Source organism: Bufo gargarizans, chromosome 11, assembly GCF_014858855.1.
Source record: "Bufo gargarizans isolate SCDJY-AF-19 chromosome 11, ASM1485885v1, whole genome shotgun sequence".
NCBI classification, from domain to species: Eukaryota; Metazoa; Chordata; class Amphibia; order Anura; family Bufonidae; genus Bufo; species Bufo gargarizans.
The window spans coordinates 15,379,910-15,399,554 of NC_058090.1; the positions used below are offsets into that span (position 1 = coordinate 15,379,910).

The 19,645-nt window shown below is 46.1% G+C and overlaps 1 protein-coding gene across 1 annotated transcript; it reads right to left on the reverse strand.

Moving 5' to 3' along the window:
- Positions 1–386: 386 nt before the first annotated feature.
- On the reverse strand, positions 387–16,609 carry STYX (serine/threonine/tyrosine interacting protein). Its single transcript, XM_044272667.1, has 10 exons — positions 16,423–16,609; positions 10,366–10,398; positions 9,489–9,542; positions 9,192–9,289; positions 8,941–9,001; positions 8,685–8,721; positions 8,493–8,583; positions 3,687–3,759; positions 3,400–3,493; positions 387–1,081 (listed from the first exon to the last, which is right to left on the reverse strand). Exons 1-10 carry the CDS (start codon positions 16,477–16,479, stop codon positions 1,008–1,010), a joined length of 672 nt encoding a protein of 223 aa, XP_044128602.1. The 5' UTR covers positions 16,480–16,609; the 3' UTR covers positions 387–1,007.
- Between the last annotated feature and the right edge of the window lie 3,036 nt (positions 16,610–19,645).

Here is a 19,645-nt window from a genome sequence, read left to right on the forward strand (position 1 = left end):
GCCTCCTCGTCAAACAGCTGATTGTTGGGGGTGCCGGGTGTCAGACCCCGCCAATCTAATATTGATGGCTTATCCTAATGATGGTTCATCAATATGAACGGCAGGACAAACCCTTTAATACAAGGCAATTCCTAATGTATTGTGTTTGTCCATATTGCCTCCTTTGCTGGCTCGATTAATTTTTCCATTCCATTATACACTGTTTCTATCCAAGGGGTTATGACCACCCTGCAATCCAGCTGCAGTGGTCGTGCTTGCACACTATAGGAAAAAAAGCGCCCCCCACCACGGGGCCAAAGCTACCACATTCTTCAGCACAATACACACCATACTCTAATATAACGAATGATAATATCATACTATAAGATCGAGTCTATACAAAAGAAACCAGGTGAAATTTACATCGGTTTATTTGGAAAACATTGAAACAATCTGTTACGTAGGAACGAGCTCTGTTCTTTCAGGTCAATGACACAATATAAATCGCATAAAAAAGGACTCTGATACTTATAGAAGGCTACACCAACAGTGTACAATCTTCCCCAATGAACGGGGGTGTTTTGTTTTTTTCTTCCCATTTTAAGTATAGAACTCTGTTAAAAATATCCAGAACTTCTAAACCTATAAAATGTATTTACAAAAACACAAAAGTTTAGCAAACATTTCAATTACTAAAGCTTTTCTTTTTATAAATTAAATAATTTTTCTTAGAAACGCATCTCCCTCCCATCGGTTGCATTGCATGAATTTTTTTTTTTTATTATACAAAAAAAAAAAAAGGAAAAAACTTCAAGTATGAAAAAAGTGCGTTATTGCAGTAATACCTCTTTGCACATCAAAAGAGAAATCGAAGTCTTAGGTAAAAGGGCCGTGTAAAAAGCAGTAAAACAATCAGTGAAATCCACACAATCCATGGAAAGTCCCGTTATTGTCTATAAAGTACAACAGCAGCACCTGGAGAAGAAGCCGTGTGGGGTTACCGGGCCCTCTGGGGACCGGCTTGGAAGTCAGCCCTCGTGGGCCGCAGACACCTGCATGTTCCCGTGCTCATCGTCCTCTTCGAGGGTTCGCTTTAGACTTCCTGAACACAAATGACAAAGCTGTGATACAAGTGACAATTGACAGTCGCTTCATCAACATCATTAACTTTTGTTATATATTTAAAGGGAACCTGTCACCAGGATTTTGTGTATAGAGCTGAGGACTTGGGTTGCTAGATGTCCGCAGTCCCCAGAGCTCTGTGTGCTTTTATTGTGTAAAAAAAAAAACAACGATTTGATCCATATGCAAATTAACCTGAGACGAGTCCTGTATGTGAGAGGAGTCAGGGACAGGACTCATCTCAGTTTAATTTGCATATGGATCAAACCGTTTTTTGTTTTTTTACACAATAAAAGCACACAGAGCTATGGGGACTGGATATTGCGGATGTGCTAGCGGCCATCTAGCAAGTGCAACCCATGTCCTCAGCTCTATACCCCAAATCCAGGTTCCCTTTAAGGCAGTCAAGAGTTTTGGTTTTCTAATAGTAAACCAAGGCCCCTGCGCTGCCTGCAGTCACCACTAGAAGGGGCTAACTGCATGCTATTTTTATAATATTGTGTGCAGTAAGGCTCCCTCTAGTGGTGGCCGCGTGCAGCCATGTTTTCATTATTCCAAGAGGATCTTTCATTCTTACACCACCGAGACTGGCTTCACACTCTTACAGCTGCTTCTTCACTGACTTTGGTGCATTTTTTTTTTCTGACCCAAACCGGTCACCTGTAGTCGGTGCTGTTAGTTTCAGCACATGATATCAGCTCCACCACTCAAAACCAATGCAACTTCACTTTAGCTGCAAACTGTGGAGACTTATGACCCGCCATTTCACTAGTTCAGGTGACTGGGGGACGAATTGGGGAGAGGCTATTAGAAAGAAAAAAAATGCATACAATGCAGCCAATTCCACTTGTGTAAGGTCCCAGATCACCCTTCACCTAAGTGCTGACAAGCTGGGATGATGAGTCAGACACCACCTATCCTAAAGATGATCCCTTTAATTCTGCAGTCACCTGATTTCACATAAAAAGGGATGGTCTCAAGAGTGAAACTAATTCCCTATCCACAGGATTGGGGCTATGTGCCAGAACAGTGAGGGCCCCACCAATCACAACAGTATAAATAAAGCATGCCCGCTGGATGCTCTCATTTACACATTGGGCAGGAATTCCTTTGTATCTTTGTCTGTACAGATCCTGAGCCTCGGGGCCAATTGGCAGTTATCTGTTACAGTCTGAGTGCATGCATTCCGTCACACCCACAAGATGAGGTCATATCCCTGCGCCTTAGGTTGAGGAGGGGGAGGTGGGCTGCTATGGGCTTATGTTAGCCCAAGCCAGGACAAAGGGGCTCATGACCACAAACAGAGGAAGGACACACATGGAAGAGTGGACCTGAGATGAGCTGAGCAGCCCCTCCTGAAACAGAGACTATGAACATTGGCTGAGTATCATTAGCCCCCTGTAACCCTGCATTTACCCCTACCTTTTCATAACCCTGTATTAACCCTTTCCCACTGCCAGCAAGCCATCTCCAATAACCCTTTTATCCCCTGCAATATTCCCTGAACCCCCAGCTATACCCGCCATGATTACTATATTCCCTGCCCTGCATTTACCCCTGCAATACTCCTCTCCAACATGGATATCCCTGGCCTGCATCGTCTTGTGATATTAACCCTTTATACCCTGTAGGGATAGTATAGAGCCAGGTGAGTGGTAAGTTTGTGTGTATGTAAGTGTCTGTCTAGATAGATTGTGGGGTGGAATAGTAGATTGTGTTGTGTTAGCGTAGTCAGGTTTGATAGTGTTGTTTATGTATTGCTGTGTGTGTCTATATGTATATATATTTATATAACCAGTGATATAGCAATAATAATAGACTGTACAGTTCTATTTGTGTAATAAATTCCTTTATTTTTTCAATACGCAGTTTATAGTCCTTTTGGTCGCCGCCGTAATAATCCATCGCACGTGGTTCACAAAAAAGTATAGCAACGGGTAGTTGTATTCATAGTCGCCAATAGACGAATCACGCCCATTTATGAATATTAATTATTGATATCAACCCAAAATATTATTAATTAATATTTCCCTTTAACAGAGAGCAAGCCACGCATGTGCGGTCCACTCTCCTTCAGTTTTGGGGGCTCGTTCTAGCTATCAGATGAATTTTCCATAATTTGGAGATAATAATCTACCATAGCCTTACAGACCTGAAACTGCAGCACCTTAGGGACCATCCATGGAAACCTAGCACTGCCACTCCTTCACTCCAGGGATTGCGGGGACACCAGAAGTCAGAACCTCACAATACGCCATTAACATCTATGAGCTTGTACTGCTGCTGCTGGCCACTTACCTGCAGCACCAGACTGTAAGGAGAAAGTCCTCCCCAACTGCAGAGGAGACATCATTTTGATGGTTAATTTTGCTAGATAGATGGCTTCATATTCCTGCAGACAGAAGACAAAGATGAGCCAAGGATCATATCAGGGGGCCAATGCCAGCGACATGGGGGGGGGGGGTACCCACAACTTGACTCCAGCCACAAACAGCAGAATATATAGCAACTTGCCATTGTAGCAGGACGAGTGTGATGGGACCAGAGTCCAACTACATAATATAAAACCACCATAAGGCAAATACCTGAAGTTGATGTACAAATCCAGCATTGGGGTTAATGCAAAACCTTCTTTCTTGAACGTATGTGAACGCGTCCCTAGAAACAAACCAGCGAGAGGTTGGTTGGATCAGCAAGCGCTCGTGTTGTGGTCTTGCATTATATTCATAATTGCCCTATTATACAGTGCTGGCCATCTTAACCTGTATAAAGTACAATTCTGTATTATCCAGTTGAAGCAGAGATTCATTTTGGTGTTGCTTCAAAGGGCATCTGTCAGCAGATTTGTCCCTATGACACCGGCTGACCGGTTACATGTGCACTTGGCAGCTGAAGGCATCTGTGTTGGTCCCATGTTCATATGTGTCCTCATTGCTGAGAAAAATGATGTTTTAATATATGCAAATGAGCCCCTGGGAGCAACGGGGGCGTTACCATTACTCCTAGAGGCTCTGCTCTCTCTGCAACAGATGCATCCTCTGCACTAACAGAACCTAGCATGATTAATTGACAGGACCAGGCAGTGAAAACAAAGTGCAGAGGGCGCAGCAGTTGCATAGAGAGCAGAGCTTCTAGGAGTAATGACAACGCCCTTGATGCTCCTAGAGGCTCATTTGCATATATTAAAACATATTAAAACATATTTTTCTCAGCAGTGCGGGCACATATGAACATGGGACCAACACAGATGCCTTCAGCTGCCAAGAGCACATGTAACAGGTCATGTCGCAGTAGTGGTAGGTGATACAGCAGTTACAACAAAACATTTAATTTTTTTTGTTGTAAATCAGTGCAGCCAATAAATGCATCATGTGAACCCAGCCTAAAAGTTATTAGAGAACTGGATAATTACAAAAATTATCAGCAGCACAGAAGACGTCTGGTGCTTGCTGTGCAGGCACATCAATAGTCCATCATTGTGAGTGGTCGGCGCTAATGGAAAACCACAGTAAATACAAAACTCCGATAAGTCTCCAGGAACAAGGCATTTACACAGCACAAAGCAGCAGTGACCAGCTCCCTTACATCAGGACAGTCACACGACGCAGGGGATCTGGTTTCTGCTGCGCCCAGTGATTGACACTGATGGAGCCCAGCAGAGCATCGCACGACTGGAGAAGGAGCCAGCGGCAGGTAGCAGGGTTGCCATTCCCTGTTCCTTCACAAGCCGCCGCCCCCCCATGCTACTTAGATGGACAGGAGTCAGCAACATTTGGTACTTCAGCTACTATGAAACTATAACTCCCAGCATGCAAATATGCTGGGCTGTACTTCTACCTCCAGTTAGAAGTGTATAGAGCATTCTGGGAGTTGTAGTTTCAGAACAGCTGGAGTGCCGGAGGTTGCTGACCCTTGCTCTAGGACAAGCACGCTCAACCTGCGGCCCTCCAGCTGTTGTAAAACTACGACGCCCACAATGCCCTGCAGTAGGCTGATCGGGCATGCTGGGAGGAGTTGTAGTTTCGCAACAGCTGGAGGGCTGCAGGTTGAGCATGCCTGCTCTAGGACATTGCAACGAACAGACATGATGTCACAGCGCGGACAGGGTCACATGACTGCAGTTCAGAGGGGGGGTGACATAGGCAATACGTGTAAAAGACACTACATTACACTTTGAAGGACTGCTAGACAATGAAATAAATAAAAAGTGGTTGATGCAAGCTAGAAAACCATTAAAAAAAGGTGTTGTCCAGCGTTTACTAAGCGATAGCCCCAGGGGCCCGACACCCCACGCACCTGCTGGTCAGTTGTGCAGGGTAGTTCCATCGCACTGTCAGCCTTGTAGTGGAGGGAGCTCATTTACTACATCGCTGCTCCCATTGAAGACGCTGTGTAGTTCGACAGATTTCTGGCGACGGAACTACCGTCTACAACCGATCAGCAGGAAAGGCTGTAACTTAGTAAGGGCTGGACGACCCCTTTAACCCCTTCAGGACACAGACATGTTTCGCCTTCAGGACGCAGCCTAATTTTGCAAATCTGACACGTGTCACTTTATGTGGTAAGAACTTTAAAAACGCTTTTACTTATCCAGGCCATTCTGAGATTGTTTTCTCGTCACATATTGTACTTCATGGTAAAATGGAGTAAAAAAAGTAAATTTTTACTTATAAAAAAAATACCAATTTCCACATTTCAATTTCTCTACTTTTATAATAGATCGTAATACCTCCAAAAAGAATTACTTTACATTCCCCATATGGCTACTTCATGTTTGGATCATTTTAAAAATGACTTTTTTGAGATGTTAGAAGGCTTAGAAGTTTAGAAGCAAATCTTAAAATTTTCTAGAAAATTTCCAAAACCCTACTTTTTCAGGACCAGTTCAGTTATGAAGTCACTTTCTGGGGCTAACATATTAGAAACTACCCATAAATCACCCCATTTTAGAAACTACACCTCTCAAGCTATTCAAAACAGATTTTACAAAACTTTGTTAACCCTTTAGGTGCCCCACGAGAATTAAAGGAATATGGGAATGAAATTTCACTTTTTTCTTAGCAGATTTTGAATTCTATTCAATTTTTTCTGCAACACATCAAGGGTTACCAGCCAAACAAAACTCAAAACCTATTACCCTGAATCTGGAGTTTACAGAAACACCCCATATGTGCTCAAAAACTGATGTATTGGCGCACAGCAGGCTTCAGAGTGGCTTTTGGAGAGCGGATTTAGCTGGAATGGTAATCGGGAGCTATTTTGCGTATGAAGACACCCTGAGGTGGCCCTAGAGTGGAAACCCCACCAAAAGTGACCCCATTCTGGAAACTACACCCCTCACCATTCCAGAAACTACACCCCTCAAAGAATATTTCAAGGTGTGTATTGAGCACTTTGACCCATCAGGCGTTTCACAAAATTAGGAAACACCTGGCTGTGAAAAGGAAAAATTAAAAAATTTTCCAGAAAAAGTTGCTTTACACCCACATTTTTCACTTTCCCAAAAGGCAACAGGACAAAATGCACCCCACATTATGTTCCTCATTTCTCCCCGAATACGGCAACACCCCATATTGTGCTTAAAAAATGATGTATGGGCGCACATCAGGGCACTAGAGTCAAACCGCAAAATATGGATTTTGCTGACCTGAATTAGCATAGACATAGATTTTAGCTGCCATGTCGCATTTAAGAGATTCCTGAGGTCCCCAGAAATTAAAAACCCCAATAAGTAACCCGATTTGGGAAAGCACCCCAGTACTCCAGGGAAATGCTGCCCATGTATTATTCTTGAGACCCAGAAGCACTGCTGACTGAAATGCTGCCCCCTCCTTCCTGAACGCCAAAAATCATTTTATTTCCCCCCCCCCCCCAGAAATTCCAAGAAGGTCCCCCCATGACCAGCTGTTCTGTGGATGACAAAGGCATTATATAGTGACACTTGGGTTAGGTACACGGCTGATTTGTACCACACCTTAGATTTTCTTAAGGCACTGTAGGGCTGTAGTAACTGGGTCTGAAAGATCCATTCCGCCCATGAACTGGTTGTAATCCTGGATACACACAGGCTTGGCGGTCTGCTCTGTGGTTCCTCGGACTGGGGTGCATTGATCTGCATGGATGGTAGTGGATACAAGAACATCCAGTTTGTCCTTTTATTTTAGTAACATCAAATTTTCCGAGCAAACAGCCCTGCTTGTCTGGTCTATAAAGGATTTAGGGCGCCCTTTTTGATTTAGTCAAATTGTGCCACAAGTGCAGCAAGGCACTTCAGGAGAGGGACACTATTGTAAAAGTTGTCCAAATGTACAGTTGCAAGAAAAAGTATGTGAACCCTTTGGAATGATATGGATTTATGCACAAATTGGTCATAAAATGTGATCTGATCTTCATCTATAAAATTCCAAAGGGTTCACATACTTTTTCTTGCAACTGTAGATGGTATCCATGGTCAAACAGGGGGTGGACTAAATCCCAATCGGGTGGCTCCATTTTTTAATCTTTTACCCCGTAAATACGAAAGTGCAATGTATACCCGGATACACTTTCACAGGCCTTTTACAACTTCACGCCATGCCCAGCCCTTTTATTAGGCAGGTACTGGCGGAAATGTAATCAGCCTTTGAAGTGGCCAGGCCGGGGCGAGCAGGCGCCTCGACCGACGGACAGGCCGGGGCGAGCAGGCGCCTCGACCGACGGACAGGCCGGGGCGAGCAGGCGCCTCGACCGACGGACAGGCCGGGGCGAGCAGGCGCCTCGACCGACGGACAGGCCGGGGCGAGCAGGCGCCTCGACCGACGGACAGGCCGGGGCGAGCAGGCGCCTCGACCGACGGACAGGCCGGGGCGAGCAGGCGCCTCGACCGACGGACAGGCCGGGGCGAGCAGGCGCCTCGACCGACGGACAGGCCGGGGCACAGAAGAGTGGTGTTTCGGCACCGAAGGGGTTAAAACCTTGGTGGTGAGTGGATTCTGACAAAGCTCCTTCTCTGATCGCTTTCCTGACAGGAAATGGGACGATTAGAGGAGGAGAGGACACACAGTACCTCCCTATATCGCGTCAATGCGCTGCGATTGGTCTATTACTGCAGATGGACCAATCACAGCGATCGCCAGACTGGGAGTGTTGCGATTTTCTCCCCGCCAGAGTCACTGGTTGCCTAGCAACCCCCGTGTGCCAGCAAAACTGAACTGTCAGCGCATCGCTCCGTGCGCTGACAGTTTAATCGCATCACGTACATGCACGTGGGAATGGCTGTCACAATAGTGAACATCCCAAACCGACAGCAGGACACGTTACGGTAGAGGGAGGCACCTGACGAGTCTCAGCCCTCAGGAACGTGAAGCAGGGACCTGTATACATTGAGATTTTTTAAAGCTCGTGTTTACTACCTGTATTTTATACCAAAGGTTTCCATGATGTATGCAATAACCAAGGCAGCGCTTCTAGAGATTCCTGCATTCCCGTGAATGAGGACTTTACCTGCATATAAAAACAAAAACACTATTATTCTGTCCTAGTCCTCTGCAATATTCCATAACGTCAGGCGGTGGCCCCTCGTGCTGTACGCGGAAACGACTTACCTCCAGACTGTAAACATCCGTCTATGAATTCTTTTGTCTACAAGAAGGAAAAAGAGGAGCATGACCGAGAGAGAACAATGGATGAAGACAGAGGATACGTTGTATATTGAAGAGTTAAACAATGTTGCAGCTTGTAGATCTCAGGTACGCCGACAATATGGCCGACATTCTGTTCGTATAGCGTCAGGCTTGAAGGATCCCATTTGCTATTAGGGTTATATTATTATTATTATAAGGGGGGGCATTCAGCACTCACCGTAGGGAAAAACCGTATGATGTTTTCAATGGGGTTATCTGCAATATCCAGCACTAAATACCTGTGAACCAAGACAAAGATCGGTGAGTGCCCGATCACACGGACCGACGCAGGAGACAGGACTGCGGATGTACACATGTATACTACGTACAGGCGGACGCAGTAAAGTTTTGCTTTATGCTGTATGTACAGTTTATAATCACCAGGGTGTATTATATACCGCTCTCACTCTCCCTGTAGCTACAACTTACCGAAATAGGTGTTGAAAATTTGGTTTGATGAAATTGGCTTCGATGCTTTGCCTTATGCAGATGATGTGCGTTATGCCGTATTTCTGGAGTATGGACACCTGCAATAAATGAGGGATACGGGTCTTGTCAAAAGGGGTATAGCAGCTGCAATCATTCAAAAACAGCTCCACTCTAATCCAAAGGCTATGCCTGGTACTGCAGCTCAGCACCACTCATTTGTATGCAGCTAATATTACAGCACCGAGCCCCCGCCATGATGACACCATTAATTCGGCCACACATTGGGCGTATACACACCTTGCTTTTCATTGCTGCGGAGTACGGACCCAAAAACAAGCCGGGTAAAATCTCCTAGAATATGAACAATACAGATTACAAAGAGAAAATACTGCAGGCCAAGGCACCACCTCATCAGACCCATGGCAGAGCTTATGGGTACTGGCATAAGAGACCCCAACTCCCCCTCATTTGTTATCATAGCAACCCAGTTCTAAGTCTCCTCGCTGCCACTGGGCTCAAGCCATCAAGATGGTGGCGGTCATGGGATTTAGTCAGGTGGCGGTCATGGGATTTAGTCAGGTGGCCACTTTCCTGCGCCGGCACTGAAAGCATTTAGAGGCATCAGCAGATATAGGAAATTCTGATAACTATAGACGTGGCGGCCGCCAGCATTCAATGAGTGCCAGGGCAGCAGTGGCTTACCTTCAATAATGGCAGACCAGGGGACTGCTCCCAGGGCCGGCGATGATCTCTATCTCTGCTTCTTCCGTTCAGATGCATTTTCATAATAGCTTCCATTGCACTGTATACAGTCCTATGCCATGAGCTCCCCCTAGTGGTAGCTGCAGACAGCAGGCTTTGTAATAGGTGAAGTGAAGCAGGAGAATGTATCTATGTATTTAGGTCAGCTGTTCAGGATCAGCGACACATTTCTGAATCACATAATTTGGATAAATTGGCTGACTTTTTTTAATTAAAATTTCTTCCGCTTAAACAAAAAATAAAATAAAAAAATTGTAAGGCAGGGCGGCTTATGCTACAGGGCTCTGAGATATGTGTACTCCCCTGATGGGGGGCTTTAAATTGGGTAACTGCAGCAATAAATGAGAGGGTTGGGTTGCCCTATGCCAGTGCTCCATTTCATTTTTTAAAGAATCATAGATGATAAACCTACCTGCATCTCCCTTCTCATCGGATAACTCCAGTCCTGATGGAAAAGAAAGCACAGATGAGCGGCTAATCTCGGCAGAGCACAACCTGTCTTCTTAGGACTGAGCCGATGGAGGCCCATTATCCCCTGCCATGTGCATCTGGTAAGAAATCCTTACAAGCAGGGTCTTATGGGTTGGGCAGGAGAGGCAGCCGCACAGGGCAGTCAACAGCAGCCTGCTCGCGGTTTAACTCCATTCAAACATACAGTGGGTCAGTGTGAAAACCCACGGGAGAAATCCACAGAGCAGCGGGATACAAAATCCTCCGTCTGAACGCACCCCAAGGCCACACGGTGTGAATTCTGCTGGCAGTTTCTGAAGCCAAAACCTGGAGTGAATTCAAAGAGGAGGAAAGAGGAGAAGTCGTATCCGTCATTTATACTTTCTCTCCTTTCGCGATCGGCTCCTGATGTTGGCTTCCAAACGGCATCAAGAAACCTCAATGTGTCTCTCTCTCTGATTAGGGTTCAATAAGCCCCAGACATGCAAACGTCTGAATCCCTCTTAATAAGCTGTGCTGGCAATGTCAGATCCATTCACCAACTGCTGGCTTCTAATGGGGTCCACCGGCTTCTGCACCAGACTGCACTATTCTCGCTGTCCACAAACACAGAATACCACGATGGACTGGCAAATCTAGAGCCTTAAGGCTGGGTTCACACTTGAGCGTTGCGCAAACGCGCGTTTTACGCGCGTTTTTGACGCGCATTTTTATGCGCGTTTTTGTAATAGTAAACGCGCGTTTGACGCGCGTTTGTGTGATTCACTACAGTGTCCTATGGCCACAAACGCCCCAAAAGTCGCTCATGTACTTTTTGGAGCGTCGGGCGTTTTACAGCGCGATCGTACGCGCTGTAAAACGCCCAAGTGTGAACCATTCCCATAGGGAATCATTGGTTTCTCCTTGTTGAGCGTTTTACATCGCGTAGGAACGCGCTGTAAAACGCTCAGGTGTGAACCCAGCCTAAAGGGGTAATCCAATATCATAAACTGCCCCCCCCACCCATGTGCCGGGCCCCTTACAGGGAATATACTTACCCCTTTGAGTACCAGTGCAGGCACGGGGCCTCCACTTCCAGAGCAGCGACTGTTTAGGTGTCGCTGCCAGGAAGTATAGGGGGCAAACACAGTCTCTGCCCCAGTATCAGCAGCAGAGTCTCTGCGCTTGCGCAGCAGGACAGGAGTGAGATTGTCAAGGCCGGCCCTACCAATGTAGTGGCAGGGGGAGCTTCGTTAGCAGCGGGGACAGCCCCAGCAGCAGTGTCGGACTGCCACCAATCTATGAACACAAGGGTCTTAAGACCACGTTCCTTTGATCATGGGGGTCCCAGCAGTCAGACCCCAATCAGACACTTATCACCAGTTGTGTCATAGCTGTTGGACCTTTTTACACTCCCTATCCTTAAAGGTTTTCTTTGGTTGCAAAAAAAATATATAAAAAAAAAAATCTGTCCCAAAATATGTGTCAAACTAAAATAGAAATGCTCACCTGTTAAAGGGCCCGTGTCCTTTTTTCTAGTTATCCTCTATCCACAGGATCGAGGATAACTAAGTGATCCGTGGGGGTCTGAACGCTGGAGCCCCCACTGAACCCCCTTCTTGATTAAGTGGCAGGTGGAGCATATGCCCTGCCTCTCCATCCATTCTCTATGGTGTCGCTGGAGATGGCGGAGTACAGCAGGCTCTAATTAATTTAATCAGGACAGCACTGATTGGTCGAACTGTATTATTAATGGCTGAGCAGCCCCCACAATACCGTACAGCCGACTAAACAGTGCGATCCTACTAAGTTTAAACAGAGCCCACCTGCAGCCAGCCGAACAGTACTCGACCGCAACGCTGCCCAGGGGCAGACTGGTCGATGAACTTACAGGGATATTTGCTGGTGGGCCGATGCCCAGGGGACTGCCCGAAAACTCCTCACAGCCGCCGGCTGTGTACATAATGATATGATGCTCTCAGCATTAAAGAGGACCTTTCATCTGTTTAGCCCTAGTCTAATTAAGGTCTTACCTTCCAGGGCGGCCCCCACTGATGTCATCGCACTTTTTGGATGCGCTCATAGCCAGGGAGAAGAGAACCGCTCCAGTCTCCGCCTAGTATAACCAAGTCGGTTAATTAGAATATAAGGCGCCGAAATCAACGGGGGACAACAGCGGACGAATGAAAAAAAACAAAAAAAGTGCGATGACATCAGTGGGGGCCGCCCTATAAGGTAAGACCCTAATTAAACAGATGAAAGGTCCTCTTTAACATAGCAGCATCAGGTACTTCATGCACCTGACCATTGGCTGCAGGTGCCCTCCTCCTCATGGCAGTGATACAGTTTCATACTGTGGTGAGGGCGGCAGTGTTATGTGCTGCACCAATACATTTGGTTCTGCAGGGGCGGTATCTTGTGCTGCACCAGGATATTGCTGCCCCTTTTACTGCAGGTATCCCTGCCTACCTATGTTCTATACAAAGATAAAACAAAAGAACACTGTAGGAGTCGCAGCAGCTCTGTGAGCCTTGCTGGTATCTAACCCCACCAGCTTAAGGGATGCCTTGCTGCTGCCCGGCCTCTCCCCGTCTCATACCACGAGCTCCAGGAGAATTGCTCGCAGGATATAGAGTGAAAAAAAATATACCCTATAGTCAATGCAGAAGGATTAGACGGAACTGCACCAAGGATGAGAATTTTAAATTACAAACAAAAATTCTGGAAAAAAGATTTAAAGAAAAAGGTTACCCAAAACAGCTCGTGAAGAAGGCCATAAAAAAAGCAACCTACAACCGCAGGAGGAATGTCTAGCGACTACTACCAACTCGAAAGAAACAGTGGAAAAAGTAAGTTTTTTTTACCCAGTACAATACATCCAATATACGGATACAAAAAAAGTTTAGAGAAATATTGACATATCCTTCTGCAGGATCCATATCTAGCCAAACATCTTCCCTGCACTCCGAAAATCACATACAGACGTGCACCTACCATCACAAATATACTGGCCCCGAGTAGACCAAAACACTCAAACAAAAGGGGAAAGTATACACAACCGCTGCACCGAGAAAGGTGGCTACAGATGTGGGGCAAAAAACTGTTTATGCTGCAAAATCATTACACATAAAAATCATTCAGCTCCAATCATAACGGGACCATCTTCCCAATAAAATACTCTCTCACTTGCCATTCCACCTACGTGATATATCTGACTGAATGTGGATGCAGCCTACAACATATAGGCCGCACCACACAAGCCCTTCACTGCTGCACCAACCAACACAGATATATCATCCGAAGACAATATTTGAAGCACAGCGTCTCCAGACATTGTGCTTCTACCCCAGAAAAAGACAAAACACAAGATTAAAATTACCCCCATTGACTTTATACCAGAAAACCCGTTCAACCGTTTTGAGAATTTACACGCTCAGTCCATGAGGACTCAATGAAATCAGCGAGACCATCTTATAACAATGAATAATATGATATATCTGTCTTATGCCAGTTTTTATTATTTTTTATATGTACCTAAATTATACCTAGTGCGGACCCTTTTCTTATCCCCAATCGTGATTTTATCCCAACCCAATGGATTGCAGAAAAAGGTTTGAGCATGTACCCTACATGTAGTGGAGAAACACGTTCTAAGGGTCCATTCACACGTCCGTTTTTTTCTTTCCTGATCTGTTCCGTTTTTTGCGGAACAGATCAGGACCAGATCTGGACCCATTCATTTTCAATGGGTCCTGGAAAAAAAAAAAAAACGGACAGCACATTGTGTGCTGTCCGTTTCCGTTGTTCCGTTCCGCATGTCCGTTTAAATATAAAACATGTCCTATTCTTTTCCGCAAAATTCGGATCCTGGTACAATACAAAGTCAATGGATCCGCAAAAAACTGAAGACATTCGGATGTCATTCCGTATGTCATCCGTTTTATGCGGAATCCGTTCCTGGAAACACATAACAAATGTTTTTTTTTGTTTGTTTTTTCAATTTTTTTTCAAAGAAATACAAACAACTTTATTTGATTATTGAAATTTATACATGTTTCCGTTTTTTGCGGATCCGCAAAAAACGGATGACATACGGAAACATTTTCAGGAACAACGGATCCGCAAAAAACGGACCGAAAATCGGGATATAGGAAAATACTGACGTGTGAATGTAGCCTAAGAATCATATATACAGGAATCATTATATATAGGCCTCCATACGTGTATATCTAATACATGAACCAATCGCAGGCAATGTGCAAACTATGAACTCGTTTGTTTTTTATTCTTATATATTTATTGCTCTTTTAGTCATATCAGTTTTATGTTTTTTCCTATGTATTTATTTAGTGTTTATTTTTATCTCTGTATTTGTTAGATGTTCTGTAGCAAGAGAATAAGATATAAACCCAAAGACGGTAGATGATAACCATATAATACTTCCAGTACCCATCCTAACCTCTCCCCCCTCCTCCTTCCATATGTGCAGGAATTTATAGATTACGCCTCCTACATATATAAAATCCATGCTGTCAAGCCCCACAGTTTAGAACCACTCCCTTGAGGGATTACCTGCTAGTAATGACAGGTTCAGAACGAGCAGGTGGCGGTCTTGTATCAAACGTGATCGCCCTAGACCAGTGATGGCTAACCTTGGCACTCCAGCTGTGGTAAAACGACAACTCCCAAGTGCCCCCCCTTGCTTGGCTGCTCTCAGAACTCTATAGAAATAAATGGGAGCATGCTGGGAGTCGTAGTTTCCGCACAGCTGGAGTGCCAAGGTTAGCCATCACTGCCCTAGACTGACAACTACAGCTCGAGCGCTCCGTGATAGGAGAGCGCCCGGAAACTGAACACAGTATAGCGGCACTGCGAGGCAGTGAACCTCGCAGCATCGCAGAGAATACATCAGTACCAACAGAAGGCGCGCGATGTAGCGTCCCCATAACAATATGTTGCATCAAACTGTTCATCTTTATATCAACTGTTGTAGGAATACTGAAACACAACAGCGGCTCCTGTCACTCACATGATCCGGCCGCCATGCTTCCCCTCAGACGAGCGCGCCAAAAGTGTTATTTAAACTATGCAGCATGTAACCAAATGTTACTCTGTAATATTGTCCTGATGAAGGGGGCGTGTCACCCCTGAAACGCGTCGACTGACATTCAATAAAAGAACATTTAATTATACCAAAGACTCATCTGTATGCCAGCAGCGCCGGACAAGCGGTCTTTCACACTACATCCTGCCTACCTATGTTGCCATGCCTTCAGTCAGCTTGAACCTGCCCACAACACAAGGCCACTTTTTTTTTTGTTTTTTTCCCCACAGCCACCAAGTTCACAGTCCGCCCCTGGCGCTTCCACGTCACAACCACACTGTGGGGGGCTATACCCTAAGCTCACATTTCAGTCATTTCCATCCAACGTGGAGGTGACACAGACATACGGTATAATGGATAACTGCACCTGGCTTTGGTGAACAATCACTTAAGTGTGAACTGGTCCCGAGGCTTCACGCGCACGTTTGTATCCATATTTGGGTCCATAAATGACAGATCTGCAAAATACGGATTGCTTCTGTGGGCATTCCGGGGTTTTTCTCACGCCTCATCCATTGCGGATAAGAATAGGACCGGTTATATAATTTGGGAAGTGTGCACGTGGCCTAATGTGTAGGTTGTGATATTTTCTTAGCAGAAACGGAACCCCCCCAAAAAAAGTGGTAGAAACAGAACCTATGGCTGCGCAGGAGGCGCTGAAAAGCGCAGTCCGGCTGCAAATAGAGGTAGGTGGCCGCCTCCTCGCTGTACCTCAGGTACTGGGGCCCTATGGACGAGCTTTTAGGGCCACATACCCTAAAAAAAAACTACAAACACAATGTGAAGCCAAAAAAAAGGGGGAAGTGAATGGGTTAACCTCATAGAAACAAAGGACAAAACTGCAGCAGATATCGGTCTCCAATCACTGATACAATGTAACACTGGGCTGCAACATTGTATCAGCGCTTCCTCCCGGCGGAGGCCTCTCTCTCTCACCTCGGCGTCCTCCTTGCATTGCGGGAGGGAGGGGAACTCCAGCTTCACGTCCTCCATGCTGCGTCCAGCGGGCCGCTCTTACGCTTCCAGGCCGGGGCTCAGTAATCCCGCTCCCACCGGGGCCATGCTGCACTCTACACTACAGACCTCCGCGCTCGCCCCCGTCACGGCCTCCTACACGGCCGCGCGCGCGTCGCCAGCCCACTGCGGCGCGGCGTTATGACGTCACACGCACGCTACGCATCGGCCGGATTTTATTTCTGCGATTTTATTCTCGGTTCTTTTAAAAAACGAATGTAAAAATTTGTAGACGGATCCGTGACGGGTTCAGGATCCTCACGGGAGGAGGTTGTGGCAACTATGACCCCCCCTCCTCCCCATGTTATATAGGTGCTGCCGGTGGACTACAAATCACCTGCTAAATCTATGGCAAAGCATCATGGGATTTGTAGTCCAGCTGTCAGAATAGGTGCTGGCTGGACCCAGGCGTCAGATTGGTCACAATTTTATTAATAATATAAGGCGGGCCATAGACAGGAGCTAATTATTGACATCATCCAGGCCCAGAGAGATTTATTAAAAATTATAAATAAAAAAAAATAAAAAATTATATTTTTTTCCAGCGCAGAATCTACCTCCAGACTGAGGTCCCTTAGGCCCACCAGAGGAAATGATTCTTGGGGCCTTACCAGTATAATTCAGGGATGGCCAACCTGAGGCTCTCCAGCTGTTGCAAAACTACAACTCCCAGCATGCCCAGGCTACCTACAGCTATCAGCCTACAGCAGGGCATGGTGGGAGTTGTAGTTTTACAACAGATGGAGAGCCTCAGGTTGGCCATGCCTGCAGTATATTATTGACCCTATTTATTTCTATTCTAGCACCGCTGTGATCCTTGGGAGCAACCACTGTGGAGATCAAGATCGCTGTGTAGGCGAACATTAAGATTTTTGGGGAAAGGCCACCGTGCAGCCCAAGCCTAATTCTGGCCCCATAAGGTAGTGGTGGAGAACCTTTTCTGGTCTGAGGGTCACATTGTACCACCCCAAAGGACTGCAATAAGGCTGGGACTACACAGCGACATGTATGGCTTAACCACAAGTCTCAGAAAGGTTGTGGTATATTATACCACATGACACCGACACGTAGCCCCAGCCTAACACATAAAGGGGCTTTCGGAGATTTTGATACTGATCACCTGTCCTCAAGATAAACCATCAATATTAGATCGGCAGGGGTTCTACTCTCAACATTTCCACCGAACAGCTGTTTGAAGGGGGTGACGGTGCTGCGACCTCTTCCTAGGCAGTGACATCAGGTTCGTCAGTCACATGGCCTAGGGCAGTGATGTCTAACCTTGGCACTCCAGCTGTAGTAAAACTACGACTCCCAGCATGCTCCATTTATTTCTACAGAGTTCTGAGAGCAGCCAAGCAAGAGGGGCATCTTGGGAGTTGCAGTTTTACCACAGCTGGAGTGCCAAGGTTAGCCATCACTGGCCTAGGGGCAGCTCAGTACCATTCAAGTGAACAGGGCTGATCTGCATTACCAAGCATGGCCGCTATCCAATGTACAGCGCTGTGCTCGGTAAGCTGCGAGTTGGCCTCAAACAGCTGATGTCGGGAGTGGCGGCTGTCGGACCCCTGCCGTGCTGATATTGGTAGCCACGATACAGAAGCCATGTCTTAGGCCCCTTTCACACAAGCTGGTGCAGTGTGTGACGTGAACGCATAGCACCAGCACTGAATCCTGACCCATTCATTTCAATAGGTCCGTGTACATGGGCGTTTTCTTTTACGCATCAGTTCTGCGTTGCATGAAAAACACAGCATGTTCTATATTCTGCGTTTTTCACGCAGTCCTGGCCCCACTGAAGTGAATGGGGCTTCAGTGAAAAACGCATTGCATCCGGAAGCCAGTGCGGATGCGATGCGTTTTTCACTGAGGGATGCTAAGAGATATTGTTTGTTAACCTTCAGGTTTTTTTTCATCACGCATCAAAGCGCATTGCACTCGCGTGGAAAAAAAACTGAACGCAGACAAAACTGTGTGAACTTGCTTGCAAAATGGTGCGAGTTTCACTGAACGCATCCGGACCTAATCCGTCACGCTCGTGTGAAAGACGCCTGAAACACCATTGAAAGAAATTTCACGCATATCAAAAGTATATAATCATAAATGTCTGATAAGTGCAGTCCTCACTTCCAGGACACCCAACTTATGGGATGATGGGAGTCCTTTCTCAATTAGCACTCCAGGTATACATATGGCTCTCTCAATGTGATTTCACAACTAACACACTAAAAACAGAGTTATCGGTAGAGGTCTCCATCGCAGAGTACCAAACAGGGGTCAGTGGCTCGCCTGATATACGAGGGTCCCAAAAACAGATACACAGTGCACCAGTAGTACGTGCCTGTCCCGGAGCTGGGTGCTTGGCATCTTCTCTTTAACATAGAAACTACACATTAATAGCCACATATAAACATGCTAGATGGTTGGAGGGCGGCACAGAACAGCGTCACAGGGGTCACACCCCTGCTCTGTGTTCAGAAAATCTTCAGGGAAGTGTCTTCCTCCTCCTTTATGTCTCAGTCACTTTACTGCTACTATAAGCCACTGTGGATTTTATTAATGCAAATTTTGCATCAGAAAACCCAAAGCCAATATGTTGTGTTGACCAACTTACCCATCGGTGCAATTTTTTTGAGCCAATATCAGACGTGGATCCAGCAGGAAGGAGAAGCGTCAATCCTCCCTTTATTCCCCATCCCTTTTGAATCCATATTCACTCTGCACTTGCTTAACATACACATCAGATTAATGGTGCCAGGACCCCATTTAAAAGGGGATCTGCACTTTTATTTAACTGATGATCTATCCTCTGGATAAGGCTACTTTCACACTAGCGTTCGATTGGATCCGTTCTGAACGGATCCGATCATAATAATGCAGACGGAGGCTCCGTTCAGAACGGATCCGTCTGCATTATTTTAGCATATAACAGCTAAGTGTGAAAATAGCCTCGTACGGATCCGTCCAGACTTTCAATGTAAAGTCAATGGGGGACGGATCCGCCTGAAGATTGAGCCATATTGTGGCATCTTCAAACGGATCCGTCCCCATTGACTTACATTGTAAGTCTGGACAGATCCGCACGGCCAGGCGGACACCCGAACGCTGCAAGCAGCGTTCAGCTGTCCGTGCGGAGGCTGAACGCCGC